The following is a 20894-nucleotide window of genomic DNA, read 5'->3' as shown; positions in this document are numbered from 1 at the left end:
AATTGAAGTAAAAAGCAGTACGACACTCCAAAATAATGAATCATGATGAATTTTATCATTAACTGTTTGTAGGGCTGGGTGATTTGGCAAAAAAAGAACTAGGTTTTTTATAAAGTTTGACCGATTAACGATTTCGATTTCAATTTTGTTTTTATTATTTTTTTTTTTTTTGTGTTACCAGTCTTCTCAAAACATTACAACAACATGACTGAAGTAACATTCTCTTTATAAGTAACTTGAAAAACCATCTGGTTAAGGAACATTGTATTTTTAATGGCCGTGTCATACAAAAATCGGTCAAGGTGTAAATAAATGTAAAACAAATTCACGAGTTAAATATCGTTGCAGAAGATTTGAATAAGAAATATTTGTGTAAATATTGCACTTGCAGGAATACAGAGGTATTTTTTGCAAGTTTTGCTGAGCCTAGGAAAGATTGGCTGTCAGCTCGGCTTTGGCTTTGTCTTCTTCTGATTGAATGTCAGGTTGTAATGCTGCTGCCTTTTTCTTAAAAAGATACAGTGGAAGAAAAAGGACTCAACATGGAAACTGTAAAGCCTAATTTAACCCAATGTGTGAAGTTGTGGACGTATATCAGGAGCAAATACAAGTACCAGATGTGTGTCTAATATAAACTAATATATTTAATCTATTTTTCTTTTCCCCCCTTTTAAATACCGATCATTTGATGCGCTTTGCTCCGCTCTCTGTATTATGCTGCCAGATCTGTCTGGTTTTCAACTAGGTCTGCTAAATGACGTCATGGGGGCGTGTACTTTTATTTTCACTGCTACAGGCCCTCACCTCTGCTCGTGTTCAAACCAAAAGATCGGTGCGGTGACTCGGGAGCTACGAGTCCTCTCAGGGAGTGATTCGTTCATCCGCACGTGCGCACATTTGTGCAGGTAGTATCATTAATTTCAAGTCTTCATCACATTGGCAGAAGCCAATCATATGCGTTTAGAGCCTTATATATATATATAGCTATATAAATGTAAGGAATTATTATTATTATCTAAAATATGTACATTTTAATACTGAAAAAAATTCCTTTGACCATCGTGGCGATGTTATTACCAAAAAATCTTAAACATATCTGAATAACCGAACGACAAATGGTCCCCAGTGAAGTCAATAGCAACAGTTGTATATATAAATACTGTTAGCAATAGTCTATTTAGAGATGTACTACAATATTCTACTACAATATAATTAATAAGTGCAAGAAGTAATAAGTAGTTTGAAATAAATTTGTATTAGTGTCTGTTTAATATCTACTTGTTATAATTACCAGCGATCTAGCGGCTGTAGATCACTTATAAACATGTAGATTTATAAGCCATTATAAATCTAGTCCATTATATGGACTACAAATCACAGCATGCACCGTGCACACACACCGGTTTCTGATCCTGTCTAATTGGACACCCGCTGCTCATGGACTGATTACGGGACTATTTAAACAGCACATGCGTATGCATTATTTCTGAGTCTTGTTTTACTGAATTGTGAATAATACGACACATTTTCCTTGCCTTGACAGTTTTGATTCTGGCTTTGTTTGTTTTGCTGTTTGTTCTTGTCTGCTGCCTGCCTTCTTACCACTCACCCGTTATTTATTTACAACTCTGGATTATCTGCATATACCAATTTGCCCCTGTGTTGACACAATTAGTATTAAATGAATTGTTGATGTTTAATAAATAAGAAATATAATCTAAAAAAGACACTAGTACATTTTGTAGATTAAATGCTATAACCTTACCATAATGTTTTAAACACTTTCTCATTAAAAATTGACCAAATAGACTACCGTAAGCGAAGGAGTCTTTTGTTTTTACACTATGGAATCAATTGGATCTACCGTATTTTCCGCACTATAAGGCGCACCTAAAAGCCTTAAATTTTGTTATAAAACGGCCATGCGCCTAATAATCCGGTGCGCTTTATGTGTGCACGGAGTTCAAAAATCTGTCTAATCTTAAATGAATTCGGAGCTTGCTGTCATTCCGAGAGGACTAACAAAAGAACTTCAACCGCTGGATATTGGTGTAGACGGCGTTTAAAGTGAAGTTGCGAGCTGCGTGGGAGCAATGGATGACAGACGGCGAACACACTTTTACTAAGACTGGTAAGCATGCCGGGCGAGTTACGCCACCATATGTGAATGGATTGTGGATGCCTGGGCTAGGGTGTCTGCTTTAACTTTTGTCCGAGCTTTCGCAAAAGCCGGAACAGCCACCCGGCAATGAGACTGACTCCGACAATGATGAGAGAGAACCCGGCGTGTTTGATGACGAAACTGCCCAGCTGTTCAATTCAGACACAGAAGATGAGGACTTTGAGGGATTTTTGGGAGAAGACTGATTGAAAAAAATAATAATGTGAGTGTATTGTTAAATAGTACAATAAAGTTCAACTAAACTATGTTAACTGTTTTGCTTCCATTACCTTTTTTTGCAGACAGTGTATTTTAGCGTGCGCCTTATAATACGGTGCGCCTTATGTATGGGTCAAGTACAGAAATAGACCCCGTAATTGAGACTGCGTCTTATAATCCGGTGCGCTTTATAGTGCGGAAAATACGGTAATGTGTTTTCATTGCCTCTGGAAAAGTTCAAAAGTGAACATGCTCTGACCCTGTTATTACACATTTACACATTCATTCACTTAATTTGGTTTACCCAAAATGCACCTTAATACCAAATACAAACAGGGACTTTGACATCTCAATGTGGTTCTGTGTCCTTGCTTTGTAACTGATAGAGATGGTCCTTTTAAAGCTTTTGTATGAGGCAATTTCCTTCTCTGTGTGGAGGCATCCATCTGAATGAAAACTTTAAAGAAGTCTCATATCCTTTGGATGCCAGCCATGAGTTGAATTCAATCCGTGTTATTCCTTCTCAAGGACATCACTCATTCTAGGATATCCTTTCCATGACCTGCCAAACTGTCTCCTCAGACTGTAGAGGATATTAAAAAGTCCTTCATGACATTTGCTAATTAATAACTTTATGAAATGTGCATAGGTCGAGATCTGGGTTACTCACAAAAATTTTTCAAACCTGTTAGCACTGTCATTGAGCAGGACTAAACTAAGCAATCATACCTATGGGTGTTTAAAATAATTAAATGGCATTTTTCAATAAAGGGGTTAAAAACAGCAGAAAAAAAAACATATTACTTCTAAATTATGATTTTATATTTGTATTTTTTAACCTAAGAAACTTGATAATACTACAAGTCGACCTCAGAGAACTGTACAATATAAAAATGCAGTTCATGTCCACTTTAAAGGGAACATTTTGGTGAAAATTAAGCTTCAAATATGCCATATGCAATGCAAGTCTATAGGCCTTATAATACACTTGGCTCAATAAGGTGCAAGCCATGTTTGGCGTGATTTGTTGCAGTTTTCAGACCAGTGCGACTGTAATTTTCATGTTTTGCACCACGTTGTTTAAATAGCAAATCCATTTGTGCCACTTTGTGGACTTGTGGGCGTGCTAGTCTAAAAAGGAGGTGTTTTAAGACGTATTGTTGGGGTGTTGCTGTTTTGAGGAACTGAAATAGACTGTGCCATTGACCAAGTAAAAGCTGGTCCAAAGTCCAGCGCAGAGTGTGTTATTTATATGCCTATGCAGGTCCAAACGTGTACATGTTGCTTAATACAAAGGATGTACAGCAATACACAAATGTCTTTACATATGAAAAAATTGAAAGATTAAAATCTGCCTAGATTGTAAAAAAAAGGCCCTATTTCAGCAATCAATATACTTCTGGTCAAATGGTTTAGGTGACTATTTTTTATTTCATAAGGTTCCTTTCACAGTATCGATAAAGTAATTTAATTAAAATACAGTCCATTGTGGACTTAAGCATTCATTTAGTTGTTCAAGCATACGACAATGCCATTTGATAATGAAAGGCCATTAAGGGTGCTTTCACACCTACACTTTTGTTTCGGAACGTGTCTCGTTTGCCCAGTTAGCGCAGTTCGTTTGGCATATGTGAACAGGGCAATCGCGCTCTGTTATAAAGTAATCGCTCCGAGATCGCTTGAATGAGGTGGTCTCGGCTTAATTGAAACGAACCCTGGAGCGGTTCGATTGCAGTGAGAAAGCGATCCGGTCCGAGCGCGGTTACATCACAGTGTTTTATGGATATGTAATAGACTTACGGCTATATGAAGAGAGAATTATGAGTAGGGCGGGCAGTTTCGCGAGTCTCCAGATGCCCGCAAACGAGTGATGATCTCCCGGTAATCTTGCGTCTCCCTCCCGGTCCTCAAATATGCATCGTCGCGCACCCTTCTCACCCCTCCCCACCGCGTCTCTCCTCAGACACGTCGCGCGCGCGCACCTTGTCAATCACCACCAAACCACCTCCTCTCCTGACAGCTTAGTGGGAAGCTGCAAAATAAACCCTGACACTCTGACCAATGTGAGGAGAGTTTACTCACACATGACTTGTTTTAGCTCTTTTGGTCCGATTAGAAACTTTGCAGTGTGAAAGCGAACCGCTCCAAGATCAAAGAGCAACAATGTAACAATTGTAATCTCTGTTTTGGAACAACTGAATCGATTCACAGGTGTGAAAGCACCCTAAGACACAAGTGCCGTAAAGAGGCGAGCGCCGCAACTCCATGGAAAATACTGTGGCAAAATGAAGTTCCATAATTTAAAGTCATGGCGTGTAACAGTGGAATTGAATGCAGTGCTTTTTTTGAGACCCCCTTTATATTGTATCGATTAGGCAGTAAAGATTGATTTTAAACAAACCAGCTCTTTAATGTGGTGAGTTTATAATGGCATGAAAGTTCAGCAGAAGCATCTGTTCTGGCTTATTTAAAATGTAAAGTTCCCATTCATATATATTACTCCATTGTTCTTCACTTATGGCTACAGTATGGTTTCAAGTAACTTGGTATATTATAATAGCAGCTGAATTAAGAATAACAATGACCACTTCACCAGTATGAAGTGCATTCTGAAATGCTTTAGTAAACAATCCTGGGAAGAATTACTTGCAAGATTATGTTTCTTAACCTATTAACAGATTATTTTGCTTGTTTTAAGGAAAAACATTTGCCATATTATTTCTTTAAGCAAGACTATATTTTCTGCTTGTCTATAAAAAGCTTCTTGATTTTTTAGATATTTGGACTAGAAACAAGACAAAATATCCAAGTAAGAAAAGCAGTCTTTGCAGTGTGTGGGTTGCTTTAGCAGGCATGTCATGATAAGGATGTTTTGTTGTGTGATATACTGTCACACAACATTTTTGTGATAAGCGATATTATTGTCATTTTGAGATCATTAGATGCCACTCATTATATAATGTTTATTTACCAGTATAATGATGCAAACAGCCATAAATACTTAGAGTCTTAAATGTAATGTTAAAACGATAAACGACTTTAAATGTTATTTGTGAATTTTTAAATATATATTGTAATGGCAAAAGATTATTGAGGTCATCTCCAACAATAAGTCGATAAATTGATTATTAGGACAGGCCTATGCTTTAGTTATAATATCTGCTCTAAAACCTATGTTTGCCATTTTATTCCTTAAAACAAAACAATATTTTGGGCTAGAAACAAGACAAAATATCCAAGGAAGAGAAGCCTTTTTTGCAGTTTCTGAGTTGCTTTAGTAGGCCTGTCACGATAAGGATTTTTTTGTTGTGTGGTAAATTGTCACATAAATTGTTGTGATAAGCGATATTATTGTCATTTTGAAATCATTTTAAGCCACTGATCATATGATGATTATACAACAGGATGATAATGCAATTAGCCATAAACAATCTGAAATACTTATCATTCATAAGGTTATTTAAATTCCAAAATTTGATGTTGAAAAGGTAAATGTCCCATTATATACCCTAATGAATGTGCTATTAGGTAAATGTCCAGTGACAGCGGTGAGTTAGAACATAAATGTCATCGTAAAACTGCTTTAACAGTATTTTTGAATTTATAATAATTAATAATTACACGTGTATTACAAATACAAGTATTTAAATAACCATCAACACTTTAAAATACTTGTCATTATTAAGGTTGTTTAGATTATAAAAATTAATGTTAAAAAGAAAAATGTCCTATTATTACACTATTAATTGTCCTATTAGCTATATCTGCAATTATAAATGTTGAGGTAGAATGTAAATGTCATTGTAAAATGGCTTCAACGTTATTTGTAAGTCGATATATTGATTATTGGAACAGCCCTATGCTTTAGTTCAAGTATCTGCACTGAATTATAAACTTCTCAATGCCAAAATTAAGTGAGTTTTTCCTTAAAACAAGCTGAATAATGTCAATTTTTTTAATGTCAAAGAAATACTTATCATTCTTAAGGTTATCTAGAGTCTAACATTTGATGTTAAAAAGTGAATGTCCCATTATATACACTAATAAATGTGCTATTAGGTAAATGCACAATGACAGCGGTGAGGTAGAACGTAAATGTTATTGTAAACGTCTCTAAAGTTATTTGTGAATTTTGTATCTCCAAGTATTGCATGATAAGCTGATATATTGATTATTAGGACAGGCCTAATGGTTTAGTTAAAATATCTGCACTGAATTATAAACTTCTCAAAGCCAAAATTAAGTGAGTTTTTCCTTGAATCAAGCTGAATAATGTCAAAACGAAAAACAAGATTACTTTGCTTACCCCGTTTGCAGATTGATTTAGCTTGTTGTTGGGAAAAACTCTCTTAATTTAGCTTATTATTCCTTAAAACAAGGGTATATTTTTGCTTGTCTAGAAAATGCTTCTTGATTTAAGAGTTTTGGGATATTTGGACTAGAAACACGACAAAATATCCAAGACAAAAAACGCATTATTTGCAGTGTGCAAGTTGCTTTAGTTAAAAATCTGCACAGAACTGTAAAAATCTCATCGCATCTACATTCTGATGGACCTACAGCTGCCCAGCTTCTTCCACACATGCTGATAGTTTATGGAGTGTTGCAAAACACCCAGCTGGCCCTGTGCGGTTCTTCCCATGGTTCTCCAGGGAGTATCCGACATGTGCAGCCTTGCCGTTCATGCCGTTCATGAACAGACTTGAGAAAAACTAGCTCCAAGTCAAGCCCCAAAACATGCTTCATTGATTGACAGCAGCTATGATCTTAAAGATATGATAGTAAAGCTGAGGGGAATAAATCGCTGCCTTTTCAGCTCTCTTTTTAAACTAACCTTAAGAATCTGCAACATAAACCCAGCTGGAGGCGGAGGCTGTGGCACATGCTACATATTAGCTTCACAGGAAGCTCTGCTGTTGGGGTTGGAGTCAAATGACAGGGGTGTAGAAGATAATTGCCGCAATCCCACAATGCAACGTGCAGACCCGGGGGCTGACGGCTCTCATGCAGCCGGTAATCAGGCTGTCGCGTGATTTAATGGTCAGATTAATGAGATGACGGATACTGATACAGACATTAAACAGTTACAGTGGTCTGTTGTGGCTCAAGGACTAACGGGAGGCTTTCATGTGTCGCCCTGCAGGCCTCTGTCACACCGCACAACTGCGTCTTCTCATGTCCTGCGTCAAACATAATCACCGCCTTTCAGAGTTAGACCATTTGGGTGAATGTCAGGATTCGATTTCCATGATGGGAGTGTTCGGATGTTGAACCACGACAGGCGGTTTCTATCTGTCATTGGGACATATTTGGGATAGTTGTGCTGATTTGATATAGGTGCAGATCTTCATTTTGTAAACAGTGTGTTTTTAGCCATTAGTTTAATGCTTGGTGTGTCATCGTGATTGACAGCTGTGATTTCTCAAAGCTGAACGTCCGAGCTTCAGGGGGAGATTAAAGTGTTATTATTTGATTTCTGTGTTATTTTACCATGATAATATAAGTTGTTCAGCAGTAAACTATACTTTCTGACATACAGGATCTGGTGGAACACTGTTTATTCTGTAAGGTCAGGGCTGTATTGGGCTTTATGATGCACGTCTAGCCATGACGGGGACAATACAGGTGATCGATGTCTAGCAGTAATTCTATTTTTGTGCCTGAAAGTTAAGCCTCGGTCAGATTACACGATTTAGCCACGATTTTCTTGATGTAGGGAATCGTAAACGACAAATGGGCGCCGTGACACAAGATTCATTCGTTTCTTCTCGTGTAATGTGGCATAGTTCACGATAACTGATGCCATGTCTACGACGCCTTACGACACAGTCGCAGCAAGTCTAGCATGTTTAATTTTTCCTCACGATGAGATTGCACGTGGATGACACTGTGCAACAGGAGCTCATCATTTCTCAATTATATCAGTAAGGGTGCTGTTAATGCACTCGTCAGGTAATCAAAAATAGGCTGCATGCATATTTTTAGCTTACTTATGGGTGGGTCACGGGTGGATAAGATCAAAAACTAATGTTAACCCATGTCCAGATCGATCTCCTGTAAGGTTATTTGAACTTGATTTACTGGACGTCTCTGACATTTTGAGTTTCGCCATGTTATTGAGTTCATCTACTGAATTTGCTGTTATAAAGTATTAATGTTCTAGAAACCGAATCTTATATAGCAAATAATGCTGTAAATATTATATATTATTTATATACATCATTTATCATTGGCTTTTTATTTGAAAACTCCTAATAAACATTAAAATGAATGTAAATTCCTCTTTGCCGGATATAATGAAGGCATCAAATAAACTAAATGTAAACGGAGGCAAAAAATTATAAACAGTATACAAGCGATGTTGCTGTATAGACATCAATATTAATACTGCAAAGTTTATTGTACAAATTGACAAGGACTGTTTTATATAGTGCAGGGATGACATGTGCAAATATCCTGTTGACATTTAGAAATCTTATTGTGTTTCTTTTAAACGCTTGATTTTTCCCGCATGGTAAATCGTTATCGATGGTGTGTAGGCTATATTTTGGGTCCTGTTGATTGCTAATCAAAAGTAAAAACCTTTCTAAAATGTGTGTTGTTTATATGTTATTGTTCATATTTTACAAGTGTTAGTTCTTCCCTGTGAAGATAATAAATACCAACAACCCTGTTGTAAGAGTAATATATCTTGTGCTCATTAGTCTAACTCAGGCTAGAGTGTATGAAAGATTTATTTCTGCAGTCCAACATGTATTGCTTTAATTAAATTATAACAGCTTACATCACAGAGTTTTTAAAATCATATATTATTAAGTGGTTTCATTTTATGTGCTTCTATTTTTATTAGAGAGCCTTTGCGAGTGCATATACGGGCGGTCAGATGAGAAGTTCGAGGGGGCGTGGTTGATTTGATGTACAAGCGTTTGGTTGGAAGCTTGATTCCGCAGCTCCGCCTCTGGCTTCATCAGGCAGTCTTTCTGCATATGCCCAGGCTCCAATTTCAGCAGTTTTGCGACAGTTTGTGCCTGTCATAAGGTATTTTTCCTTCAAATCGTTCAATAGGAAATGGCGTTGTCACGTTGTCCATATTTTATACAGTCATCAATTACAACAAACAGACAAAGGTCATCAGTTAATGTCTTCCATGATATGTGTATGTATGTATGTCTATTGCCAAAAATAGCCTCACAACTTACGTCTTAAGGTTTTGTAGTCCAGAGTAATTCATCTAACCACATAAAAACCAAAGCGAAATTTTAACGAATGCATTTCAGAGCACAGATAAATGTCAAGAGACTGAGCTGAGCTGTAGCGGGAAAGCACTGGCATGGGCTGACGGTTGTCCTCAGAGCTTGGGCTTTCGCTCCTGTCTGCTCTTTAATCTGACAGTCATCACATTGCACACATGCTGAAAGAGCAGTGATCATATCAGGCCACATTCCTCTCTAAGCGGTCAGCATGTTTCAGCTTTTCTCATGGATGAGGAAAGTGTAGAGCTTTTCGTTGTGAGACAAGGAGCCGCTTTTTTATTTTGGCCTGAGGCCTGCTGATAAGTAACTATTATGAGGAGTTCAGAGTTTAAACTTTCACTCATCGTCTGCTATTCAAGATTTATGAACATCTGTGGGAGTTCGTGTCTCTGCAGTTTATATTTTTCACAGTGGCTTTTATCATCACTCAATCATAGGGGCTTTTAAAGAGTGTGGTGTGCTGCGATAAATCTGTTTTGTTATGTATAACCAGGAACACATTTGGAGGGCTTTTCGAAGGTTGAATGTGTATATATATATACCAGAAGTATATGTCTGTGCATATACAAAACTCCCCTAACCAGAACTAAAGGAATAATAATAAGTTTGCAATTGGTTTTTGGTCTAAACTGAATCTGATGAAGTATAAAGACTGGCTATTATGAAATAAAACAAAGACCATAAACAATCCACCTTATTTCTATTGTTTTGTCTTTGGCATCTGCAAAATGCAGCTGCATTCAAGCACAACTGAGTCATTACTAATTATAAAAGTCCCACACACTGACAAGCATTTCAATGATTCAGTTCTTCTCATGAATTACTTGGTAAATCCACCAGAGCAGTTATTGAATTAATATCTGACTCATTTCTGACTGAATGTTTTCTGTATGAGGCAATGTGCCTCTGTATATTCACATTTGCAAAAGAGCTTTATTAATGTAAAACGCTCACTTATTTTATCATTGACATATATTTGTTTTATTGGATGTGTAGTTAGGAGCAAATTGTCCAGAATTTTGTATTGAATACTGTTTTTTAAACTATATTCAACTATTATGTTCTGCAGTCAATTTCATTGTGCACTGACATATCAATTCTTACACATCATAAGACGTTAATATTAAGTTAGATTTAGGTCATGACGTCAGGTGACCAAAATTCTGTGTCTAGTCAGCGTCTTAAAGGCTACGTTATTTTGACGTCAAACAACAACGTCAAATGACGTTGATATTTGGTTGATTTTAGTTTGTGTTGGAAAGTGACCAAAATCCAACGTCGAGCCAACATATTAAACCAACTACATATTGACGTCAAATACTGACATTTATTTGTCAGGTATGGAAACAAAAATCCAACGTCTGATAGACGTAAAAGTGATAAGGTCCACACAACATTAAGCTGTAACATAATTAGACGTTGATATTTGGTTGATTTAAGGTTGTGTTGGAAAGTGACCAAGATCCAACGTCAAGCCAACAGCTTAAACCAACGTCATATTGACATCAAATATTGACATTTATTTATCAGGTATGGCAACCAAAATCCAACGTCTGATAGACGTAAAAGTGATAATGTCCACACAACGTCAAGCTGTAACATCATTAGACGTTGATATTTGGTTGATTTTAGGTTGTGTTGGAAAGTGACCAAAATCCAACGTCGAGCCAACATATTAAACCAACTACATATTGACGTCAAATACTGACATTTATTTGTCAGGTATGGAAACAAAAATCCAACGTCTGATAGACGTAAAAGTGATAAGGTCCACACAACATTAAGCTGTAACATAATTAGACGTTGATATTTGGTTGATTTAAGGTTGTGTTGGAAAGTGACCAAGACTTTGACTTTGATATTTGGATGACATTATGTTGTGTTCGACAGTGACCAAAATCCAACGTCGAGCTAAAATATTAAACCAATGTCATATGGACGTCAAACACTACATTTATTCGTCAGGTATGGCAACCAAAATCCAATGTCTGATAGACGTCATAGTGGTAATGTTCTCACAATGTCAAGCTGTAACATCATTAGATGTTGATATTTGGTTGATTTTAGGTTAGCTGTTAGACGTTGGACTTTGATGTTGGCTTGACATTGTGTTCTGACGTCAACCTGATTTTCGTTTCCATACAAATGCAATGTCGTAAGCTTGTGAGCTCAATGTGAGCTTTATGTGACTATTTTCAATTTCATAAGGTTTCTTTTATCAATGTTGTAACGTAATTGAATTATAATTAGTTAAATAGACTTCAGCATCCATTTCGATGTTAAAGCATAAAAAGAGACGAAAGACCATTTAACGCAGGTGCCGTCATTAGCAGCAGGCTGATTTGCATTTCGATTACTGTTCATATTTTAAAGAGATGGCATGAAAAAAGTTATTAAATCCAGTGCTTCTTGTTTGGTCTGATAGCCATTATATGCCGTATCTCAGTCAGGCAGTTAGGATTGCTGTTTTTAAAAAGAATTCAGATCTTAAACGCCGCGATTTTGTATGGGATGACGATTCACAGAGAGCCCTGGGGCTGGCTGACTCAAAATAAAGGTCTGTGTGCAAATAGCCCATCCTAATCTTACTTCCTGGTCAAAAAACTTTACTGTGTATCCAGATAGCAAAACAACTCTGAATCGATATTAGTGATTAACGTTAATTTGATGTCACGAGAAACTTGAGGTTGGAAATGATACTAGGTTGAAATGATGTCATTTTGCTATCAGGGTATATTTTTAATAAGTTAAAACACATTTTTGAAAACTCCTAAATAAAAAGTTAAACATTTAAAACAGCATAATGGGGCACTTTTTAAGATAAAACCCACAACTCAAAGACAGAACTAAAATGTTTTTTCTCCATTAACATTTACACTTGACATATAGTCAAAATCCCTCAGTATATTATTCTGTAGGCATTTATTATGATCTGATGTCTTGATGGCAAGTATTGAGTGATTTATTGAGTAACAGAACAGCAGAGAGAGAAGTTTCACAGTGTTGGGTTGCCGCTGGAAGGCATCCGCTGGATAAGTTGGCGGTTCATTCTGCTGTGGCGACCCCAAATTAATACAGGGACTAAGCCGAAAAGAAAGTGAATAAATGAATGGATAGCAGAGAGTGTGCTGGTTTAATGATTGTATGGTGCAGTTTTCTGGAAAACTCTCTGTTAGGGATGTGTGGGATTTTATAGCTGGAAGACACACTAATGATGGCTCTCTCGCAACATTCCTTCTCCGCCACAAAGCAGCACTTTTTAATTAATGAGAGACAGCCTAGTGTTAAAATGATTGGCTTAGGCAAAATGTATGCACAATAAACCGCTCAACCTCACTGTAGAAACGTTTATTAGTTAGTTAAGTGGATGTGGGTGTGTTGAATGAATGCAAACATATGAGAAAACGACTCTATTTGTGTTTATGGTTTCCTCAAGCAGCAGGAAGGTTGAGGGGATTTGGGGGGATTTTCGATGTGTTTTTGTGGTTTCAGACTGCCATCTTGTGGTGATGGTGGTAATTAGTCAATACAGACCTGTGTGTGTAGTGTGTATGCTGCAGCATGTGTTTGTAGAAAAATAATGCTAAATGTACAAGTGACAATAGAGTTACACTACAATTTAAATCTGGAATGATTAAATGTTTCTTTTTTAAAGAAATTAATTCTTTATCATTGTTGTGTGAAAGTGATATTCACTGTTATATTAAAATTATGATCAGAAATGTTTTCTTAGCATTAAATAAGACTTATAAATAAGACGATTTAATCATATCTCAATCGTTTTCGGGATGTCAGCCTGTGCAGTTATATGACGGGAAAATGTTGCTATTTTATTAAATAAATGATAACACATACTATTTGGGAACAGTTTATATAGGCTACGCGCGTGTGTGTGTGTGTGTATATGTGTATGTATATATATATATATATATATATATATATATATATATATATATATATTATAGGGATGCTCATTTCGGTTAATTTTGCTAACCGACAACCGCTGCTCATTAATCGGTTATTAACGGTTAACTGGTCAGATTACTATTGATTTTATATTAAACAAATTGATGTATCTATTTTGTGTCTGACACATTAAATATTGCATTTTAAAATACTGATTTATTTTTATATGCTAGCATATTAATAATAGAACAATACAACAGAGCATTTTCACGCACCTGCAGTGTTTAGCACAAAAGAACAGAATAAACTAAATAAAATGAATAAAACAAATAGGACTCCCCTAGATTATTTTCACTAAAATAATTAATTTATATAACAAATCGAAAACACTGACTGATTCTTTTTAATAACCGGCATAGGCTGTTTTTTCCAATCATATTTTTGTCTTCCGTCAAATAAAACAGCTGACTTCCTCACATCGCTCCACGGAAAATATGCATTTATTTAATGCCCCGCTGTTATTATTATAATCCCAAAACCTTTTTACATTTTTAATAGAAATCATTATTTTAAAGATTATGTCTTGCTATATGGTAATAACAACACGCGCATATGTAGACTTTTTGTAAACAGTTTTGTTGTTTAAATATGATATTGCATTAATGTGCATACATGCTTTATATGCTATAAAATAAAAGGTAAAGCTTAAGTATTGTTACATTTCATTTAATAATTGCAAGAATATAAAGATAAGTTTTCATTCATGCAAATGTTTTATTTGGTAAAAACTATTTATTTTGAAACAATTTTTAGTTTTATAAATACACATTTTAACATTAATAATAATCTGTGTGCATTTTGCTTAATTATTTTGTTTGAAACCAGAAGAAAACAATAATAAAAACTTGGATAAAAGAAACCATCAAGTTGACTCACGATAGCATTTATAAAAGCAAATCGCAATATAAAAATGTTCCCACATCATGCAGCTCTGAAAAAAGGTAATAATGTGTAATAATGTAATTTTTAAAATTATTATTATTATTATTATTATTTTATGATTTAAAAATGTATTGGCATTGATGAGCAAAAAAATATCAGAACTAGTTTATATAGCTATTTTATTTCTTTAACACTAATTAATAAATTACCAAACCAAGTAAACTGATCCAGGGGGAATTACGAGCACTATCAATTATTTATTCATTAATTTATGTAATTGTTACACATAAACAACTAAAAATAACTTTAGCTATTGTAAAAGCCCATAAAAATAGGCACGACAGGAAAAATCTATCAGGAAAAAATCTCTAATGTTGATCCCTGAGGCTGTTTACATCATATATCTGTACAGGATGCAGTGAGATATGAGCTTGTGTGCAATTGAACTATTGCCATGAACCGTATCAGGACAACAAAGCCTAAACCTTTCTTTGCAGACCGTTTGACAATTGACCCCTGTCTTTGTGTGTTTTTCTCTACAGCTGGCAGGTCTAAGGAGACGCAGGCAGCATGGCTGAACTCAGACGCGACAGCACCAGCAGCCTGCAGCGCAAGAAGCCGCCATGGCTAAAACTGGACATTCCCACTGCTCACGTGTCTGTGGATGAGGTTCCTGCTTTTGTTCCGGTACAAATGCCATTTTCTGTCTCATACTATCCTTTTTGATTACCTCATTTTTAAAAATTTGCTTGTTTCCAAATGAGATTAGACTCATCAAATGCATATGTACAGTATAGCACACACACATCTACACTTACATGCATGTACTTGCATATATGTGCCTATATATAAAGATTAGGGCCCTATCATACACCCAGCGAAATGTGGTGGAAGGCGCGACAAAATTGTTGTTTGCTAGTTTCAGCTCGGCGCAAGAGTCGTTTTGACACTTTGGGCCACGCTGTTTAAATAGCAAATGCATTTGCGCTCATATGTGCCTTCATAGGCGCTCTGATCTAAAAAGAAAGGCGTTCTGAGGTGCATTGCTGGCGCATTGCTATTTTGAGAAACTATAATAGATTTTTCAATAGACCAGAACAAAGCCGGCAGAGCGCATTAGTTGTGCACCTCGCTTACACACTGCTTAATACACACAATAGATGTAGAGCAATACGCAAATATCTTTACATATGAAAAAGAATTTAAATATTAAGGATATATATAGGATATAAAGGATTAAAATATGACAAAACATTATTTTCTAGCCTACATAAATATAAAAACCACTGCCTTCATGCCTTCTTCATCTCGGGGGGCTTTTTCAGTTCATTCATAACTATTTGCTTTTGTATAATGTTATTATTATTAGCAGTATTATTTATTATATCCATATTTATATTTGTTTTATTAAAACAAGCTTAGATTTGTCCACCTGTCAGGTTTCAGACCATATGGGGCACAGCATGTGTTTTAGGACATAACTCAGTTGTTTGAACACACTTCGTTATTATTGTTCATTTATTTGTTTGCCAGAAATTAGAACTGAATTTAGAAATAGTTTTGAAACAAATATTTGCGCTTAACAAACAAAATTAATTATTTATAGGCTAATTGATGTCTGTGCACAAAAGGTTTCCCTATACACGAGAGCAAAAGTAAAAGTTAATTTATCTTTCATTCTCGCACTGCAGATGCTCTGTTTTCTTGCTAGTGAAATGCTCAGTTTTTCCACTTACACTTACTTTACGTCATGTAAAAAGCAACTGCACCATGGCGTGAGGCAACTGACTCTTAAAGGGAATGGAAGATGAGACTCTGATTGGTTTATTCTCAAAACACACCTATAACTCATAAAGAAAATAAGCTCAAACCTTTTATACCATGCACCACGGCGCAAAGCGGATTTTTCATCCTTATATTAGCAAAAGTGGATTCTGACACGCCCTGAATGCACATGGACCGTCAAAATAGAGCCTGTATTGTTTACTTATTAAAGAAGAAAGGTAAAAAAGGAGTGGAAAGAAAAAACTAATATTTCCAGTCCATGATTCTATTTGTTTGACCTGCGTTTAATACAGTGGTGCTCAACCCTGTTCCTGGAGATCAACCTTCCTGCAGATTTCAGCCCCAACCCTGATCAAACACACCTGAACCAATTAATTAGGACCTGAACAGCACTTGATAATTACAGGCAGGTGTGTTTGATATGGGTTGGGGCTGTAATCTGCAGGAAGGTTGATCTCCAGGAACAGGGTTGGTCACGCCTGGTTTAACAGTAGTAAAATAACTTACAATCATACACATGCGACTATGATGTTGGCAGCCACTTCTCTATCAGTGCTGAGTCTAATAAACAGTTTTATTTGCTTTTTTTAGTGAATCCTTGCTATATTTGTGAAATTCTCACCTAAGGTCACCTAATCTGCTCCTTTGTCATTAACTACATGGCGCAGGAGATTGGTTGCTGTCACCTCAGCAGCCAATGAGTTTGCTTCTCATCACTTGTTGCGTCATTCTATGCTCTTTAAGAGTGCTTTCACACCTGCCTTATTTAGTTCGATTAAATCGCACTAGAGTTCGTTTCCCCTTTTGGTACGGTTCATTTGGGCAGGTGAGAATGCAGCAATCGTACTCGAGTGCGCACCAAAAGCGTACCAAACAAGCGTACTGAGACCTGCTTGAAGAGGTGGTCTCGGTACGCTTTCAAACGAACCCTGGAGCGGTTCGTTTGTGGTGAGAATATGATCCGTACTAAAACAGGTCCAACCGCAAAAACTACTGCGCGTTTTGGACTAATTCAGCCGCCGTAGGCCGATGCGCTGTGCATTATGGGATATGGAGGAGAAATATTTGTTGACAGCGCTTTACCAACAGAGAGAGAGGGGGAAATATTACCTGATGGATCGTTGATAATATTTCCGCAAGATGACCATGTCGCAGTTTAGCTAAATTAATTCACGTCTCCTCCTGAAGTGACGAGCAATGCAATAAACACTGCTTTCCAGCCCCGGCCGTGCTTCATTTTCGTAATGAATAGTTTGTCTAAAGCAGGGATACAATCAGCCAGCGCAGTCGTCCCTCCAGAGTAAAAGCTTTTGTTTACTTGCGGGAATTCACTGGCATTTTCCCGCATGTGAATTCTGACCAATCAATATGCAGTTTAGGAAATATGTTCAACAACATCTGGCCAATGAGAGATGTGGATTTTGTCAGATGACTGCATTTTGGTTCGTTTCAACTGGTTCGGACCAAAGCCAGCAGTGTGGTGTGAAAACGACCCAAAGACGCAACAATGTATCATTTATTACCATTGGTCCGGACCAAATGAAGTGAACTACAGATGTGAAAGCACCCTAAGCTGTGGCATGTTTTTAAAGACGCTCCTCCACCCCAGCTCCACCTGTGTTTAGATCTGCCACGGGGGTTACATATATTATGTTTGCAGCAGCAGTGAATTATATTCTCAGATGGCATGCCTTTGTATATACTGGCAGTAGCAGGCCTCTGTACTTGCTCTGCCATAATAATCAAAGCAGCAGCAGTGTAGCAGATCTATACCGCCAAGACCAAAAACATCAACATTGCCATTTTTATATTCATTACCATACTAAATCCTGAGAGTATTCATGACAGATATTTCATGACAGAAAGTTCATTAGATATTTATTTCTCTTTCCTCTTTTGAAATAGAAGTTTGTTCAAGTGTACGATGAATATACTTACTTTAAACTAAAAATAAGTAAATGTGCATATCAGTCTACTTTTGATGTATTTCTCTAAAATGGCCTGTAGGTACTTCTCAGAAATGTATTATTAGATTTAGGTATGCTTGACCTGTACTGACTGTTTTCATATGTTTGACATATATGTTAATCAGGGCCGACGCATGCATAGAGGCAACCTAGGCCGAATAGTGAGAGCGGCATCTAGGACACCTTCAGCTCACTTTCATTTGTGAACCCCCCTCCCCCCAGTGCTGTTTACTTCTGTTTTGTTGTTAAACTAAATAAAAATCTACATTATCGATGCTGTACAAGGTCCCTTATGAAACTGTTTTTTTTGCTGAAGGATTTCAGTGGCTGAACAACACTTCTGTGCATATAACCCATTCACAACAACACAATCTATATCAGCTTTGCGTGACTAAAAGAGTTTTAAACATAAAATAAATACTTCAGCCATGGTGTCGTCCTTCCTCCAGCGTACAAAAGTAACTGCAATATTGATTCAGGATTTGAAAAGTTTTGAATCAGTATTTGTTTTTACCAGTCACTGTCTTTCGTGTGCATGTTAACGAGACGTGCATACACATGCAAACATCGGATCTGCATGAACGGCTGCACAGATGAACAAATCTGCATTTGTTGACACATTTTGGGCTACTTATCAGAATTCTGGGAATTATTGGCCAGACAGTATGTAATTGGATGAACATTTCTTTAGTTTTATGCTTTACCCAGAATATAAAGTACATATAAACAAATTTAGATCATTTACTTTAATCAGCACTATTGGAATGTGAGGAGACTTTCAACAAGCACAACAAAACAGGTCCCTAAAGACAAACATATTATTAGGTATACTTCTTTTTTGTAGGATTAAATATTCCAGGTCTATGTATGCAAAAAAACAATACGTTTTTACAGTCAAAGGGACTTAAACTGTCTTTTCAATTGCATTGAATCGTTTTGGATTATCAATCGTTCCTATGTATTTCCTCCCACAGCCAGTGAAGAGGCAAGGTTTCCACCGCAGTGCCAGTATGCCAGTGGAGACTTCTCATTTCCACTCTCCCCAACGGGACATCATCGACCATCGGCGGGCTGCTTTCCAGCGCCAGTCTTCAATCACACAAACCATCAAGAGGTATGAGAGGGGTTACATCGACTCTTACAAACACACAAGGTCTGAGGTGTAATGTCTTTACCAAAGGCCAAACTCTGGTACATAACACAGTAAGCAGACTTCATAGACTTAAGCTGTTTTAGCAAACCACTGAATAGTAGCAGAAGTTAGCTTGTGTTAGCGCTTTTACAATGAAGATTGTGTCAAAGCAGCTTAACATACAAGTTCTACACTTTAAAACCCAAAAAGTTAAGGTAACTCAAACCATTTGAGGAAACCGATTGCAACAAATCATTTACTGTAAATGTGACCACAGCTTAAGAAGGCAGCTTACTCTGTTTTAGACCAAACCTACATTGAGTTTCAGCCTTGTAATAGAAGTTATAAATGGTTCAAATGTGCATTAATGATGCGGCATACTGCATCTTGTGTTTGTGAACTGTGTGTGGTTCTGTTGTCAACAACATTGTAGCACCTATTTGGTTGCAAGCCAAAGTTACCAGCATCTCTCATGATTTGTTTGCCGAGATTGTTCTTGCGTTGAGATGCGACAGGAATGTGCATGTGATTCCCAGCGCCGGAGGGTCTGAAATTCCTCATTTCATGCCTCCATTTCATGGCTGATAAACCAAACGTGAAAAGAACCAGTGTCCTTGTGCCTGTTTACATGGTTTGTGCTTGAAGAACGCCATTTTTCAGCCTTGTTTTGTGTATATCTGTGACTAGCACATGCCTCTCTCACTCATATGCTCGTCATTAAATCTGCACACTGCTGCACTGATAATAATCTCACGCTTTTGCTTATCTTGCTTTCTGGCTCTAGTTGATTTGTTTCCAGTTCTACTTACTCTCTTCACTCTGTTCTTTTTATCTTTTTCTCTTCTGCTTCTGCTCTCCGTCTCCTTGTGTCGGGCCACAGCAGCAGGAGGGTGCACTTTGAGAGGATTAACACTGTGCCCATTAAGGGTCACCGCGCTGGGAGGCGCGGGTTCAGACGGCATCAGTCTCTCTCCAGAACCCTGCTCAGGTACAGCGGGCCACGGGAGGCCTGGCGAGGGAGCTCTAACACGCATAACGCCACAGCATGTAAAAATGCCACAGCTTTGTAATGATAGCAGTCATGGCCACATGTCATTTTTGGTTCAAAGCCATTTACAGTTCAAACTACACTGCAGAAATGCTTTTCTTGGAGTTTTGTCATGTTTCTTGTCCAAATATCTAAAAATTCTTAAACCAAGAAGCATTTTCAAGACGAAAAAAATATAGTCTTGTTTTAAGTAAAAATTTTGTGAGTTTTTCTTAAAAAAAAGCGAAATAATCTGCCAATGTTATTTTGTTTTCACTTTGAAACAGGAATATTTTGCTTACCCCATTATACCCAGATTATTTAGCTTGTTTTAAGGTAAACCTCACTCATTTTTGGCATTTTATCTTTGGAAACAAGACTGTTTTGCAAGAATATCACCCTTTTGAGTTATTCTAAATAATAAATTAAGATAATTATTAAACACAAAAACATATAACATACCAGTTATCCAATCAAAGACAAAAAATATATATTTTTATTT

General features: G+C 36.8%; 1 protein-coding gene and 1 long non-coding RNA gene across 6 annotated transcripts in view; one reads left to right on the top strand and one right to left on the bottom strand.

Annotated features, from left to right (window-relative positions):
* Positions 1 to 20894, top strand: part of rhbdf1a (rhomboid 5 homolog 1a (Drosophila)) — a 96993-nt gene that overhangs the window by 51115 nt on the left and 24984 nt on the right. For 3 of the 5 annotated variants that reach the window (XR_015480130.1, XR_015480131.1, NM_001002228.1), the window contains 2 exon segments: positions 15024 to 15168; positions 19208 to 19347. Coding sequence is in view for 2 of the 5 variants with exons in the window: in NM_001002228.1 (NP_001002228.1) it covers positions 15052 to 15168; positions 19208 to 19347 (257 nt within the window). In the remaining 3 variants the exon portion in view is untranslated. 5 annotated transcript variants of the gene reach the window in all.
* LOC141381303 (uncharacterized) lies at positions 1308 to 5599 on the bottom strand. Its single transcript, XR_015481341.1, has 3 exons — positions 4614 to 5599; positions 2587 to 3950; positions 1308 to 1860 (listed from the first exon to the last, which is right to left on the bottom strand). It is a non-coding gene; the product is annotated as an uncharacterized LOC141381303 (long non-coding RNA).

This window comes from Danio rerio, chromosome 3 (genome assembly GCF_052040795.2).
Source record: "Danio rerio strain M-AB ecotype USA chromosome 3, GRCz13ab, whole genome shotgun sequence".
NCBI lineage: Eukaryota > Metazoa > Chordata > Actinopteri > Cypriniformes > Danionidae > Danio > Danio rerio.
This window is presented reverse-complemented; position numbering and strand designations above follow the sequence as displayed.